Genomic DNA, 16,013 nt, shown 5'->3' on the forward strand with positions numbered 1-16,013 from the left:
ACTTCCCAGAGAGTAAGAGAATGAGCACTAACCACTTGAGTGTGGTATGACAAAGAACCAGCAGCTGTTGAGAGAACAGAGAAGGTATCGAGGACATTCAGTGAAGAGGTTAGTGCATGGAGTAGTTTCTTTACAACTCAAGGAAATTCCACAAAGTGATGGGTAGTTTGGCTGGGCAGGTGTTGGAGGATAGAGTGATATATGAAGGTGAAACCAGAGTGGTGTAGCACTTTGAGTACAGGAGAGGAGTGAACAAAGGAGCTGGAGGTACTGACATAGCATAACAGGAATGAGTGATAGGGTGGGATTGATTGGCCCTAATGTTTTTATTAAACCCTTAGTCCAAGAATGATTTTATATCATCTATCAACACAATGATATTGTCTTCTCTATTCAATAACCTGTGACCTTCTCCTAGAGTTTTAGATAGAAACTTCATGAAACGTTGTTCTTTGTGCTTCTGCGTAGCTCATCTCTGAGTGGAAAGGGAAGACACAGATAGATAGGCCCAACTAGGACAATCTGGTGGCTTTTCACGCAGCAGAACTGGAGTGCAGAGGGGCGGTGCTAGCAGGCCTGGTGTCCTAATGACCTAACCAGCTCCTGGAGGAACTCACAGTGTTAAACAAGCAATGCATTTGTTTCTTTAGGAGAGATGCCTGGGAGTGGCAGTACTGGAAGGGTTAGCAATATATTTTATGACTTTTATGTGGTCAAATTACTTTTTAAATGAGACACTTTTGTCTTTTAAATTTCCCTTATGCTTAGTGTTAATCATTGAATCTGGCTGAAGAATTCAGAAATGGGGCTACTTCTCTAAAGCTATAGAATTATTAACTGTAGAATTGGAAAAGGTCTAAACAAATTTCCAAACCCACCCCTCCTTCCTCACGCAGAAGACAAAATGGAACATCAGTTGTATCTTAATTCTCCCAGCTTCTGAGAGAGAAGATAGGCTTTACTCCTATCCCATTGCTTTCTTCTCCTAAAATGATTACTTTAACAAGTCAATTTCTTATGCAAGCACAGGTATTTAAGGGTTCCAACCTAATTTTGTCTTGGGAGATGAGTCTTGCATTTGAAAGTTGTACTTTTGGCTTGCTTGCATAGATTCAGGATATATTTAAGTCTCAGCAGGTTCCAGAAGACTTCCTGTGAATCATAGTCCCCATTTTAATCTTTTAGCGAATGCCCATGGAGTTAGCATCCTAGGTGAATACTTATTGCCACTCAGGAGTCTTCCTGAGCAATGCATAGATTCTTTTGGGAGAGAGTCTTTTAGATTATCAGTGTGTCATGAAGTACTAAATAGTATCTTAGAGTTTCTTCTTTGCATTAATTGTAGTGTAGTTCTTTAATGTGCATATATATGTGTGTCAAGCCAACTTCTTGTGTTTGGAGGCAGGACAAGTATTAAGAGGTCAGACTCACCCTCAAAGTGGGGCTCTCTACGAGAACTGTGGGCCGGTGGGTAGGATAACTCTGGAAGGAATCTGAGCTATTTTGTTCCAAGTATCCCCCTTTCTTCATAGGGTCACTTGAGATCAGGTCTTCCGAACTCACCTGGCTTCAGTCTTTTTCTAACTCATCTTTGTCATCGCCTGCTGCCTGAGGACATATGGGTGCCTATAAGGGGGGACATGCACATCTCTCAGACTAATAGCAGATCTGTGGTATAGACATATTGTGGGTGTTGTTCAGATTTTCCCTCTAGTATTTATAGCTACATGGCCCTGAGAAGGCTTCCCTTGTGTCCAAAATTTCTCATTTATAAAGTAGGTACTTTTACGGATTAAATAAAAGTGAATATAAAGGGCTTCATATAATGCCTTGAACATAGTAAATGTCTAATGAACGGTCAGCTGTGATGCTCAGTGACAATGATAGACTCATGGGCCATGAGGTTTATCTAGGGTAGTATTCATTATTGCTGGGGTTTTTTAAAAACATTCAGGGAGATTATAGGCTGTTTGTTTGTTTTCTAATAAAATAGGACCAACTCACAGTTAATAAAACAAGGTGTCAGAGGCTAAAGGCTTGGGAGGAGGATGAACTTGAGATGAAAGACTTTTAAAATTGACAAGAAATCATGCCGTCGGTATAATAGGATGCAAATGAAAAGAAATACTTTACGTATTACATACTTTGTTAGAGAGGTGGAGGTAGAACAGGAGGCAGGAGTGATGGTGGGGAAAAGATTAAATGATTGTTATATTTTGAGCTCCCAATACAGTGCCTGGCATTTAGTGCCTTTTAAATGAGTGGTGGATATTTAATAGGTTTACCTTTGGGATAAACTGCCAAAAATTTTGTATAAATTCAGAACATTGGTAAGAGGCTGAGGAAAAGGAAGAAAAGAAATGTATGCATTTGAGAGAGGACTACTCTGGAATATTTTGAGTTGGGAGGAGAAAGAGGAGGTTTCCAGTATACTTCTGTTGCAGCTGTTGTCCACACTGCAGGGGAAGATAAATGTGAAAAATTAGGGCAGGAAGTACATAAGAATATTACACTAATGTCTTTGAGACTATATTTAGATCTTTGATTACTAAGCCAGGCTCTACAAAAGGCCAAAAGAGACGTAAAGTTGACTGAAGGAAGCAAGTTACCCTTTGTGACTTGAGCTTTCATTTCCTTAAAAAAACTCTTAAACACAATTGTACATATGAATAAAATGCACAGATTTTTAAGGGACAGTTTCCTTGATGTTGATCACTGTGTAGATTCATATTGCCGACAGTCCAATTAAGATACTGAACATTTCTATCACCACAGAAAGTTCGCCCGTTCTCTTGGCAGTGCCTTGTCCAAGGCAACTACTGATGTGACTTCTTATACTGTAACGTATTTATCCTGTTCTAGAACTCATGCAAGTATAATCACGCAGTAGGACTTTTTTGTGTGTCTGGCTTCTTTTCACTGAGCACAGGTCTGTGCCATTCTAACCTTTAATATGAGGAATGCCTGATTCTTTCTGTGTACTGGTGCCAAGTAATAATTTGCTTCGTACCCTCAAAAATCACGGTAACATCTGTATAAGTAAACTAGCTAGTTTGGAAAACACTAGTACCCATTCTCCCTGGTTTCAAACACTCGGTATTCCCTATGGCATGTCACAGCAAATTGCCATATAAAATCTGTATTTAAAGAGGCAAAAGAAATCATGACATAGCTTAGTCACAACCAGAACTCTTCCTGCTTAATCCCTTTAGGGTGCCGAGTTTACTTGGCCCTCATATGGCTTAGTATGTAGAAATTTTATATGGAAAAAAAGGTATATTGGAAAGGAAAGGTCACCTTGGCTATCTGGATCCATCTGACTTTGGTATGATGTTGAAGATTTTATTCGCAAAGGGATTGTATATCATGATCAAGTCTTACTAATAACACCCACCTGTTCACTAATGAGCTACTCCATCTTTTCTCCCAAATCTGTAAAGAATGATAACGTTGGGCATTTGTTAAAAAGGTCTGAAATAAAAAACATTGTTTTTATTGGATGTTTAATTCCCTCGGCGAAAAACTGGTTCAATGTAAGAGGTAAATTTCAGTTATTTTAAAAATTTAAAACTTTAACTGATTGAGCTATTGACCATATTTAATTACAGTGCAAATTATAAAATTTGGTTAGAAATCCCTCATTAAAGTTTTAAATATGTTTGTGAAAATTTATACCTTCATATGTGTAATAAAAGTATTTTACTTTCTCAATTAAATTTTATTTGAGGTTAAAAGGTATATATATGCCTTCACCAATGTAAAGTGACTACTTCAGTTGGTATAGTTACTCATCTCCTCTGACTGTATTTCCAAAACTACTCACACTAAGTGGGTAAGCTTTTGCAAGTTTTATCTCTCTTTAAGTATAAAATAATCTGATTAAAATAAGCACATACCAATTTCCTGAAGAAAGATAATATTCTTTGAAATAGTCAGTGAGTCTCTTTCAACAAAATAATCTTTTTGTTACATACTTTATCTAAAACTTTCCATATTCTAGATAATGCTCCCCCCCCCCCCCAACCCTTCTCTTAATTTGTGAAAGCTAGCAGTTTAGGATATTTTTGGTTTTTATTTTTTAATAGAAAAATTGATAGCTTATACTAATATTAAAGCTTGGTTTTCATTCTAGTTTATTTTTTTAAGAATTTAATTCCTATAATGATAACATATTTGTATCACAATAAGGATGCATATGTATGTGTGTTTTTCATAGTGCCTATTATGAACTATTTTTACTCACAACACTTCTGACACCAAATGTGTGAGTTTTTCCTTCACACAACAACCAGTTCTCTCTGACACCAACTCCTGGGAGTTATTGCAGACTCCACAGCATAAAGGTTCTGCCCTGTAAGACTGCCCTGACTTCAGATGCCAGTTGCCAACTGTACTTCTGACCAAACAGCTTGAAATTGGGTGTTCCCACAGCCCCTCCCTTGGGCATGTGAGGAGGGCTCACAGAACTCAAGAAAGCGCTTTACTATCACTGGTTTATTATAAAGGATACAACTCAGGAATAGCCAGGCGGGAAAGAGACACAGGGCAGGTGGTGTGGGGAGGTGTGGGTGTGCACAGTGCTTCCATTCTTCTCGGCACATCACCCTCCCAGCACCTTGAGGTGTTCTTCAACCTGGAGGCTCTCTGAACCCTGTCCTTTAGGGTTCTTTTATTTTTATTTTTATGGAGATCCCATTAAGTAGGCACAATTATTTACATCATTAGCCATTGGTGCTTGAACTCAATCTTTAACCCCTCTCCCCTTCCCAGAGATGGGGCTGAGGGTGGGACTGAACGTTCCAATTCTAATCACCTCTTTGTTCTCTGGCAGCAGCACCCATCCATAACTATCCAGGGTCCTACCAAGAATCACCTTATTAGCACAAACTCAGTTCTGCTTAAAAGGAGACTGTTATTAATAACAAAAAATGTTCTTATCACCCATATCACAAAGGAAATTCCAAGGAAGGAATCAGGACAGACATTAGTTATTTATTTCTTACTAGAGGCCTGCTGCACGACATTCGTGCACTGGACATTCGTGCACTGGGGGGAAGGCCTGCGCCCTCTTGCAGTCTGGGAGCCCTCAAAGGACTTGCTCCGAGGGGTCCTTAGCGCTGCTGCAGAGGCAGGAGAGGCTCCCACCACTGAGCCCAGCTTCTGGCTGAGCGGTGCTCCCCTGTGGGAGCGCACTGACCACCACGGGGCAGCTCCTGCATTGAGCGTCTGCCCCTGGTGGTCAGTGCGCATCATAGCGACCGGTCGTTCCGCCATTCAGTTGATTTGCATATTAGGGTTTTATTATACAGGATGTGGGAGAAATTTTGATGCAAAAAATGAAAAACTTGCAAAGGAAATGAATATTGGTTGAGCTTGAGTTACCAGTAAATGCCAGTTTTTTCTCATTTAATCTTTGTTACTGTTACATAGGGTAATCAAAATATGAAAGTTTATGTGATGATTACAACTATCCAATGAATAATAATGTGATGTGATAAAATGAACACTTTGCTTAAATTGGTAGAATCATGGGAGTATCATTTAGGGATTGCATTCAGAGGCTCATACACAGAATCCCCCCCTCACCCCGCCTTTAGCATTTTTTTTAACTAAGCAGGGCCTTAATTTTTTTCATGTAAAAAGTTTTGAAGAAAGTGGTCTGTCAGGGTCTGAAACATGTTCTTCCTTTCTTCTCCGCTGTCCTTACTGGATGGCTACTCGTGGTTTCTTCATGATTTTAAGATGGAATGCTTCACCACCAATATCATCTCTGTCTTCTAAGCAAGGAGAAGGGAAGGGTGCAGAGCAAAAGCCTCCTGCCAACTGATTCTCCTCCATTTTAATAAGTTTTCCTGGAAGTCTCATCCAGGGACTTTTGCTTCCCTATCCTCACAGTTACCATTAACTGAAAGGAAATCCACAAATGTGTTTTTTTAGAGCCGGGCAAAGTGCCACCTGGAATAACAGAGTCCTGTTGGTAAGGGAAAGTGGGAGAGAGGACATTAGATAAGTAACCAGCAGATATCTGCCAGGCTGTTTGCCCCTGAATGCTATGATCTTCTAATCATAAAAAACAGATTGGTGAAGGCAAGAAGGCCATGTGGTAGTGGGTGAGATGTTAATGATCCCTAACGATCCCAATTTCTTACCTGATTTTTGGAATGTTTAGATCCTTTCAGCTTTCTCCTTTACAGTTACCCTTAAACCATCGTATCCTAGAAAGTCTGTAGAATGGCAAGGAAGTTGAGTTTTGTTACTTTTTACAGGACAGTTCAGAGTTCAGAGAATAATGGAGCATTGAAACTTAGTGCGGAAAGAAAGACTTGGGTACTGTGAGGAAGTTGTGTAGAATGTCTGAGCCTCAGTTCCTCATGTGAAAAATATAGTTATGTGGCCTGCTGTGCCTACTTCATGGGTTTTTTGTGAAAATGAAATGAAAGAGGTAGTGCCTACATTTTTATATAGAGTAATACAGTTTAGAGTAGCAGACATATTATTTCATTGGGTGGTCCAAAGTCACATACCTATTTCATGGCACAGGTTAGAGTGGAGCTTAGCACTCCTGGCTCCTCTTCCAGATAATTATTGTGGCAATGTCTCTACCCTATTAGATAGCACTACTTATATAATTACTCTGTAATTCAGCATTTTGTTATTAAGCAGCTCCATGCTAACATACTTGATGGGTGAAAGTATGGTTGTGGGATGGTAGGTGGGAGGATTGGATTAGATAACATAAGTAAATCTCTCTGTAAACTGAAAAGTGATGTATAACTACACAAGATATTCATGGGATACCAGTGACGGGAATTATTTAGAGTGACAGAAAAATTTAGAAAGAGGGATCGTGTTAAGCCATTTATGTTGATCTATTCTCTGAGCTAGTCAATATCAAGTTTTAAGGAATATATCCTATATAATAAAAGGATAATATGCAAATTGTCCCCTCAACCGGGAGTTCGACCAGAAATTCGACCAGGGTGTGGGCTGGTCTGTCAACCACCTGGGGCCCCTCCCTCCAGCCAACCACCAGCGGCCACTCCCCACATCCAGCCCCTCCCCCAATTGCCCCCCCCCCAATTGGGGGCAGGCCAGCTGGCTGACCTCCCTCATCCCCTCCCCCTGCTGACCTGGCCCCCGATTGGCCCCAATTGGGGCCGGCCTGGCCAGACCCCACCAGTCCACGAATTCGTGCACTGGGCCTCTAGTTTTTATATTGATAGAGGAACAAATATTGCACAAATCAAACACACAATTTTTTAAAATAGCATATAGAGTGTCACCGATAACAGAGCTTATAATCTATGATTTTCTGGTGCTGGGTAAATATTTGTTGAGTTGAACATTAAAACAATATATTTTTACTTTGTATGGACAGTTAACTATTGATGTAAATATTTTAAAAGCTTAAAAATTAAGAACTGTTTACATATAGATTGTGCAATTTTATGTTTTATAAATTGTGTGTGTATTTTTTTTCCTCCTTAGTGAGCTACCTGAGAGAGAAGAAGGTGAAGGGGAAGAAACTCCAAACTTCAGTCACTGGGGTCCACCAAGAATGTATGTTGATGACATTATTGGCTTTCTCAATAGAACAACACAATCAGCTGCTTTTTTCTTTAATTTAATATTACTGTCATTCAGTCATTCTCTAATGATTGTGAAATTGCTACTCATATGTAGCCAGACAAAATGACTACACCCAATGTTAGGAAAATATCATACTCTTTCAGAGAAAGCAATTTTCAAATGTCCATCTATGACAGTAACTGATGGACTAAGCACAGTTTATCACTGCCTCACTAAGGGCAGATAGGGCTACCTTGATTATAGTAAAGCTTCTTTATGTATAAACAACAACAGTAGTGAGGTTGTACCATATACCAATTTATTTCTCCCTCCAATCCCTTGTGCCTTGTGTGAGCCAACAGAATGTGTTGGGCCCATCTTCTCTTAGATACTCTTGTAATTTTATGTAGGCATGAGGGGCGTACTTTATTAAGATTATTAAAGTCTTCCTTTAGCTGCTCTGTCTATTCTTCATGCATTATTAATTTCACTGTGCCCACAAAAGCTGTTTTTTCTTGCACTTAAGAGTTTTGTCTTAAAAACTCTTAAGAACTGTTTTCTGAGCTACTTTTTTATTTGCATTAATTATTGGCTAATTAATGCAATTGGAGGGAAAAATTCATAATATTTTGAGGGTCAAGTTTTTTGTTTTGTTTTTGTTTTAATCCTCACTCGAGAATATATTTGTTGAATTGAGAGAGAGAGGAACGGGGGTGGGGGTGGGGGCGAGGAACATCAATGTGGGAGAGAAACATGAATGGTTGCCTGCTGGAAGCTCCCCAACTAGGGATCAAACCCACAACCTAGGTATGTGCTCTGACCAGGAATTGAACCCACAGCCTTTTGGTGTACAGGACAATGCTCCAACCAACTGAGCCACCTGGCCGGGGCTTGATGGCCAAGTGTTATCCGATATATTTTTGAAATGATGTGAAGGTAGGAAGAAAAGAAAACCATCCTGCCTTAGGAGCAGATAAAATCTGTCCTCCACTTAAAGAACCCCAGGTTACACCTGCTGACTGGGAAAAGCAGCTTGGGGCAACAAGCCTCTCAATGGCAAATTTAATTTAGTCTGAAATTTTCTGCTTTTTGCAGAGACTCTTGATTTTTTCACCCATATGTTCTTTCCTTAATCCAATCTTTGCTAATATTATGGGTGTAGATGAAAAGGACTAATCACTGAACATTGTGGTAGGAGATGGGGACATTAAGGCCTAGCTAAATCTCTCAATTTTGAGTTGTATTTATTGTTTTAGATACCTATCTTTTTCTGAATTTAAATTTTCACATACGCCAGGAATTTTTTTAAATTTTTTAAAATTTATTGATTTTTAGAAAGAGAGAGGAAGGGGGAGAGAAAGAGAGTGAGGGAGAGAGAGAGAGAAACATTAATTTGTTGTTCCACTTATTTATGCATTCATTGGTTGATTCTTTCATGTGCCATGACCAGGGATCGAACCTGCAACCTTGGCATATTGGGATGACGCTCTAACCAATTGAGCTGCCCAGCCAGGGCTATGCCATGAAATATCAATAATATCTTATGATTTGGGAATAAAGTACAATTTCCGTAACATTTGTAAAAATATATTTAGAAAATATATTTATATAAAATATGAGCCACAAGGATATGGTACAAATTGAACACTTACAGTAACAGTCCAACAAATTAAATTAACTTGTTTCATGAGTGTATTTTGTTTTATTCTTTTTACAGTGTTGAGATTTTTAGAGAACCCGATGTGTCTCTTGGTATTAGCATTGTTGGTGGACAAACCGTTATAAAACGCCTGAAGAATGGAGAGGAGCTTAAAGGTATATTTATCAAGCAAGTTTTAGAAGATAGTCCAGCAGGAAAAACAAACGCTCTTAAAACTGGAGATAAAATACTTGAGGTAAATGATATTAAAATTCTGCTTTTGTTTGAATGTACTATGAAATAGTAAAATAATCATTTAGCCAGAATGCCTATCTTCATGTGATGGGGTATATGTGTATACAATTGGTGTATTTTATTTAGATGCCTTAGTTTGTATGTTGTTTGCATAATCGTATGAGATTCTAAAGTTAGAGTGGTAGCATATAAAACAATAAAACAAAAAGCCTCGATTGACTAAACAATTTCAAAATTTAACAAAATGAGGCCTGTGGTGGGCATCATGCTTTTCCTACAGTCTTTAACAAACTCTAAATTGTATGAATGTGTATAGGTGGGCTAGCCATGCCTGTCCCCCCAGAGTTGCCCTGGAAGTCAATGGAAGGATGAATCCATTGTTCACATGTGGTAGGCTTTGTAGATTGGAGTTTTAAGGGCACATCAAAGCACTGAGAATGTCCTGAGGTGTGAATCTGATACATTTCTTTGCATAGATTTTATTGGATGACACCATATTGAATATCTTCAACCTGGGTATCTGCTTGAATATCTTCAACCTGGGTATCGGCTTTTATATATATAGATAGCAAAACCAAATACTGATATAGTCACAATTCATTGACCTTATTTGGGTTTGTGTTGATAGTTCTACACAGTTTAATCACAAGTGTAGCCTTGCATAACCACCACCACAATCAAGAAACTCAACTGGCCCTAGCTGGTTGGCTTGGTGGATAGACCGTCAGCCTGCGGACTGAAGGGTCCCGGATTCTATTCCGGTCAAGGGCACATGCCGGGTTGCAGACTCAATCCCCAGCAGGGGGCGTGCAGGAGGCAGCTGATCAATGATTCTCTCTCATCATTAATGTTTCTATCTCTTTCTCCCTCTCCCTTCCTCTCTAAAATCAATAAAAATATGAGAAAAAAAGAAACTCAACTGTGTCATTACCACAGGACTCCCTTGTGTTACTACCCTTCTATAGCCACTCTTTTCCCCATCCCTAGTTGCTGGCAACCACTAATCTGTTTCTCCATGTCTATAATTTTGTTATTTCACAGTTGTCACATAAGTGGAATCATTCATTATATCTCTTTTTGAAATTGGCTTTTGTTCACTCAGTGTAATTTGGTTGAAGTTTACTCAGTTTACTGTCTATCAACTGTTCATTCCTTTATATGGCTGAGTAGTATTCCAGGATATACTACAGTTTAACCTTTCATCCATTGAAAGACATTTGGATAGTTTCCAGTTCTTGGCTATTCTGAATAAAGCTCCTATAAACATTTGTATACAAGTTCCAGAGTGAAAATGAGTTTTTGTTTCTCTAGGATAAATGCCCAAGAGTGCAATTGCTGGGTTGTCTGCTATGCTCAGTTTTAGACTTGAACTGTCAAGCTGTTTTCCAGAGTGGCTGTACCATTTTACATTTCCACCAACAATGTTTGAGTGATCCAAGTTCTTTGCATCCTCACCAACATTTGGTGTTGTCACTATTTTTCACTTTAGCCATTCTGATAGGTATTTAGTGATATCTCATTATTTTCATTTGTGTTTCCCTAATGGCTAATGATTAATATTAAGAACTTTTCATGAGCTAATTGCCATCTGTATATTCTCTTCCGTGACATGTTTGTGCATGTCTTTTTTCTGTTTGCTAATTGGAATTTTCATTATTTCATTTTTTTAAATTTTGGTTTGTTTCCCCCCACCACCATCTTTCCCTGCTGTCAGCTGAAAATAAAGTATTCTCTCACTTGTCCATCATCACTTTTACACATACTAGTAAGAACCCACTGTTTTGTCTCAGATTTGATAATTTGTATTTCTTCAAACTCACTGTAGACTTGAAATGTTACACTTTAATATATAGCTTGTCAAGCATAGTCATTTGTTTACTTTTTTCCCTGAAAAGTATTACTTGCTTGTTTTGTTTTCTAAGTAAAGCATAATAATCACTTCTTTCTGTATTGAAACAATTGTATGAAGGATTTAGGTCCATATAAATAATTTTTTATACTAGGAAGTTTGAATTTAATGTAATTTTTAGGAATGGCTATTCATCTGTGTTAATGGACACACTGTTGGGTAGATATTTTTCTGTTGTAATAGGACAGATTTCCATTCCCCCCTGCCTAACTTCCCAACTTCAGTGATTCCCATTTAACTCTGTGGAAAAGGGAAACAAAGGCTGGTTGTGACTGGTTGTGACTGGAAGATGAAATAATTCTCTCACTGTTGAATGCTTTGGGCATTAGGTTATTTATAAGAAGCTTCATCAAACTGTTGTGACAGCTTTTAAGCTTCACTTTAAATTTCTTCTCTACGTACTTTATTCATTTAATATTATTTCCATTCTTCCTCACTCAACTCAAATGAGAAGAGAGCTTTTACAGAGCATTAAAATCTGCCAATGGATGTCTGGTAGAATAAAAAGCCTTTTACTAGTAGACCTGCATGATGTGGCTCCAGCTGCCTCCCTGACCTCACCTCTCTTCTTCTTCCCCATCTTTCACCGTTCTTCGGACTCACCTGCCTTTAAATCCTTCTAACACACTAGGCTTCTGTCTCCTACCTGAGGGCCCTGGCTTTTCTGTCCCTCAGCTTCTAGGGTGCTCCCTTTTCTCCTTACTCTGCTCAGATTCAGCGACAGATCATCCTAACCACTCCCTTGCATTCTCTTTCAGCTCCTTTGATCCTCTTTTCTTTCCCTGAACTTGTGCAACTCTGCTTACTTCAGGTCTCTAGCCTCACCAGAGAAAATAACTGCCATACTGTCTGGTGGAAATTCATGACCACTCCCTCAAGTGGGTCTTTAGTTCTGCCCTGCAATCTGTAATATCTCCCCAGTTATTTTATTCTCCTACTTCCCTGGGTAACTATTTCAAACCTCCTGTACCTCCTCCTCAGCCTTAATCTCACTGTATGGTCCTTGTTTCTTATTTCATTGACAAAAATAGAAGCAGTCAAAAGGGAACTTCCCCTTGCTCCCACTGCATACCAATCTTTTGTCCTAACAGTATCTGTAACAACAAATGAACTATTTGTGCTTCTATCTAAAGCAGCGGTTCTCAACCTGTGGGTCACGACCCCTTTGGCGGTCGAACGACCCTTTCGCAGGGGTCGCCTAAGACCATCCTGCATATCAGATATTTACATTATGACTTATAACAGTAGCAACATTACACTTATGAAGTAGCAACGAAAATAATTTTATGGTTGGCTCACAACATGAGGAACTGTATTTAAAGGGCCAAAAGGTTGAGAACCACTGATCTAAAGCCAATCTCTCTAACTTGCGCAGAAGTCATTCCCTCTTTGCTATCCAAGGATTGGCCTCTACAGTGGTCACTTCTCTCTATCTCTCTCTCGTTCATTTTGCCTCTCTACTGCATCATTATTGCTGTAATAGCTCCCATCTTAAAAACAAAAACCTGTCTTGATCCCACTTCCCTCTCCACCCACATTCCTATTTCTTTAGTTCCCTTATGGCAAAGCCATATTCACAAATTGTCACTATCCACTGACCATAAGCCACCCCAACAATTACCAAGGCTTTGTTACATGATCATTTTGAAAAATTGGTTCTATTAAATATGTTTGTTAAATAAAGGATGTCTTGGACATTACGGGCATGTTCTCAAATTAGATTCACTGAGATTTGTATAATAAGGAGCCATTTACCCTTACCCAAATTTATTAAGCACAAAATATGCCTGAAGAAGGAACCCACAGATGTTTTCATACTTCTTTTTTTTTAACAGAATTTAAGAAATGTTCAACCGCTTAATTGTGCTAGTGGACAATTTGCCTGAAGTAATCATTCTTCTCAGTGTGAGAGAAGATGCCAGAGAGATCCCCACCTTTTCCTTCCCCGATCCAGAACTATGTACTGTGTTAGTGACAGGGGTGACAGTATAAGCTCAGAGGCTTAAGGTTCTGTTACTGACTAAGCTACTATTTTGAGTAATTACATTTAACCAGGGCTATTGTTATTATGATTTTTGTCTTGTTTACTTTCCTTGAAGGTAATACGGTACTTCTGTAAATGTGTTCCAGAACAGCAAAGCTTTTAATGGGCTAATCTTATTTTTCCCTGACTTTGGTTTACTAGTAATTCATTAGACTCTGGCAGCTCTCATAACTATATAATGCACATGAACGTTGAATTGACCTATCCACGGTATCCACCGCCTCTCTAATGCAAATAAATGCCTTCTGTGTTGTAGGTATCTGGAGTGGATTTGCAGAATGCCTCACACAGCGAAGCAGTGGAGGCCATTAAGAATGCAGGAAACCCGGTGGTGTTCGTTGTTCAGAGCTTGTCATCCACCCCAAGAGTAAGCTTTCGTTTATGTTTTCAAAGAGTTGATAAACATTCTCTGTAGCTGTAAACCAAGCTTTAGCCTCCAAGTATTTTTCCACATATTTCCATTTTTACTATAGCCTAGAAAAAGCTTTGGCTTCATAAAAATTTAGTTACTCATTTCAGTTTCTCCATTGTTTTCTCCAGCTTTGACCTCCTAATTAAATTTGAGTCATTCCAGTGTGTACTGGGATAAGTCACAGTCTGTGGAAATAAACAGGCCTGTTTTCGATTTCTTGATTCCCTATTTACCAGCTTTGCTTAACTTGGAGGCAAGTTACTTGGTTTATAAAATACTTTGAACATAAAGAGGGTCAGGTATAAGAACATCCTAGTGATACCATCAAATGTTCTGTATATTTATTAAAGCATATATACAAACATGCTGCCCGGCGGGCATGGCTCAGTGGTTGAGCGTTGGCCTATGAACCAGGAGGTCATGGTTTGATTCCTGGTCAGGGCACATGCCCGAGTTGTGGGCTCCATCCCCAGTGTGGGACATGCAGGAGACAGCTGATCAATGATTTTCTCTCATCATTGATGTTTCTCTCTCTCTCCCTCTCCCTTGCTCTCTGAAATCAATAGAAATATATTTTAAAAAATACAAACACGTTGTATTGTAAATTCTGTTGGGATTCTGAATTCAAAAATGGCTGTATTAACATTTTTTCTATAATAAATCACTCTTTTGGTATAGAATTAGAACTCTGATACACAGATGTCTGTGGCAGGATGAATATTTTACATTGCAGTGTGCAGCAGCAATGTCACCTTTAAGCCCTGTAACTGGACACAGTGTTTATTTCTTTTTAACTTTATAATGGAAGGCAGCTGTTCAACACATAGTGTCTGAACAGGAGAGAGAATGTCATATACTTTTTAAAATTTACGGTCCAATATAGTATTGCAGTGCTTTTCAACCTTTTATTTTTTTTTTTTTAAATATATTTTATTGATTTTTTACAGAGAGGAAGGGAGAGAGATAGAGAGTTAGAAACATCGATGAGAGAGAAACATCGACCAGCTGCCTCCTGCACACTCCCCACTGGGGATGTGCCCGCAACCCAGGTACATGCCCTTGTCCGGAATCGAACCTGGGACCTTTCAGTCCGCAGGCCGACGCTCTATCCACTGAGCCAAACCAGTTTCGGCTTTTCAACCTTTTATATGTCAAGGCATACAGAAAATAATAGTTGTATGTAAACTGGACAAACAGATGCCCCAAAGGCCAGGACATCCATATGCTATTTCGACATACTTGTAACCTGCCTGCTGCAGCCTCACCCCACACGGGCAGCTCTGCTCCGGCGCATTGTGCTGCAGTTCAGTCCCTTTTGTCTTAGCGCTGTGTTTATGCACTATCAGGACTAGTTGAGAGAGATGAACTGAATAAAGCCTTCTGATTTTCATTCCATTCGAAATTCAAGGTTGTTTTTTTTTAAGGAATCTACTTCTAAACTTTTATAATATCGAGAAAGTAGTTTACGCCATCACTTTTATTTCTGGAAACTGAGTTCAGTAGGAAAATTGGCATGATTATTTCTCACCAAATGATACTTCCAAAGAAACCATTTTGAACTAGAATGAGCCAATCAAATTATACATTTATGAGGCACTTGTGAATGCCCTGCCAAGAAAATGTTGAAAGCATTCACATAGGTTATAACGTCCACCTAAAAGTGCAGGCTTCTGTCCAGCCTTTGCTGGTGAGCTCGGGTGGATATTTTCTCCTGGATGACATAAACAGTGCAATTTCTCTCAACTCTTCAAAAAAAAGAAAAAGAAAAGCTCTTCAGCATCGTGCCATTCTCAAGTCACTCATCCCTGCTTTTAACCCCTACGTTGTGCATGTGGTTCATCAAGCATTGCACCCTCTGTGGTCCTAGCCAAGGGAGCATGTTCAAGTGATGGTGTTAGTTACTGTGCCCACGACTTGTTCCATTTTTTTTTTTTAGCACAAAGTGATTCCTGTTGAATGAGCCAATGAAAGGGATCAAGGTTCACATTTTTACAAAATGGTGTTCTCTTTGGCTCACTCATTGTTGCAAATAGTATTGATCATCACAGAAATAGGAAATATAGCCAAATGCGTTATCACTTTTTACTAGTTTGCATTTCTATGAGCCTTTCCCTCAAAGTCCCCAAAATAAGTCATTTTCTAAAGGCAGGCCCGATGTCTGTGCCATGGTCACATGGAAATCTCA

The 16,013-nt window shown here is 39.1% G+C and overlaps 1 protein-coding gene across 1 annotated transcript in view; it reads left to right on the plus strand.

Annotated features, from left to right (window-relative positions):
- Positions 1-16,013, plus strand: part of PATJ (PATJ, crumbs cell polarity complex component) — a 292,560-nt gene that overhangs the window by 115,895 nt on the left and 160,652 nt on the right. Inside the window, 3 exon segments of the mRNA XM_023754657.1 lie at positions 7,489-7,560; positions 9,287-9,464; positions 13,673-13,783. Of these exon segments, the coding sequence (XP_023610425.1) occupies positions 7,489-7,560; positions 9,287-9,464; positions 13,673-13,783 (361 nt within the window).

This window comes from Myotis lucifugus, unplaced genomic scaffold (assembly GCF_000147115.1).
Source record: "Myotis lucifugus unplaced genomic scaffold, Myoluc2.0 scaffold_63, whole genome shotgun sequence".
In the NCBI taxonomy this organism is placed as follows: domain Eukaryota; kingdom Metazoa; phylum Chordata; class Mammalia; order Chiroptera; family Vespertilionidae; genus Myotis; species Myotis lucifugus.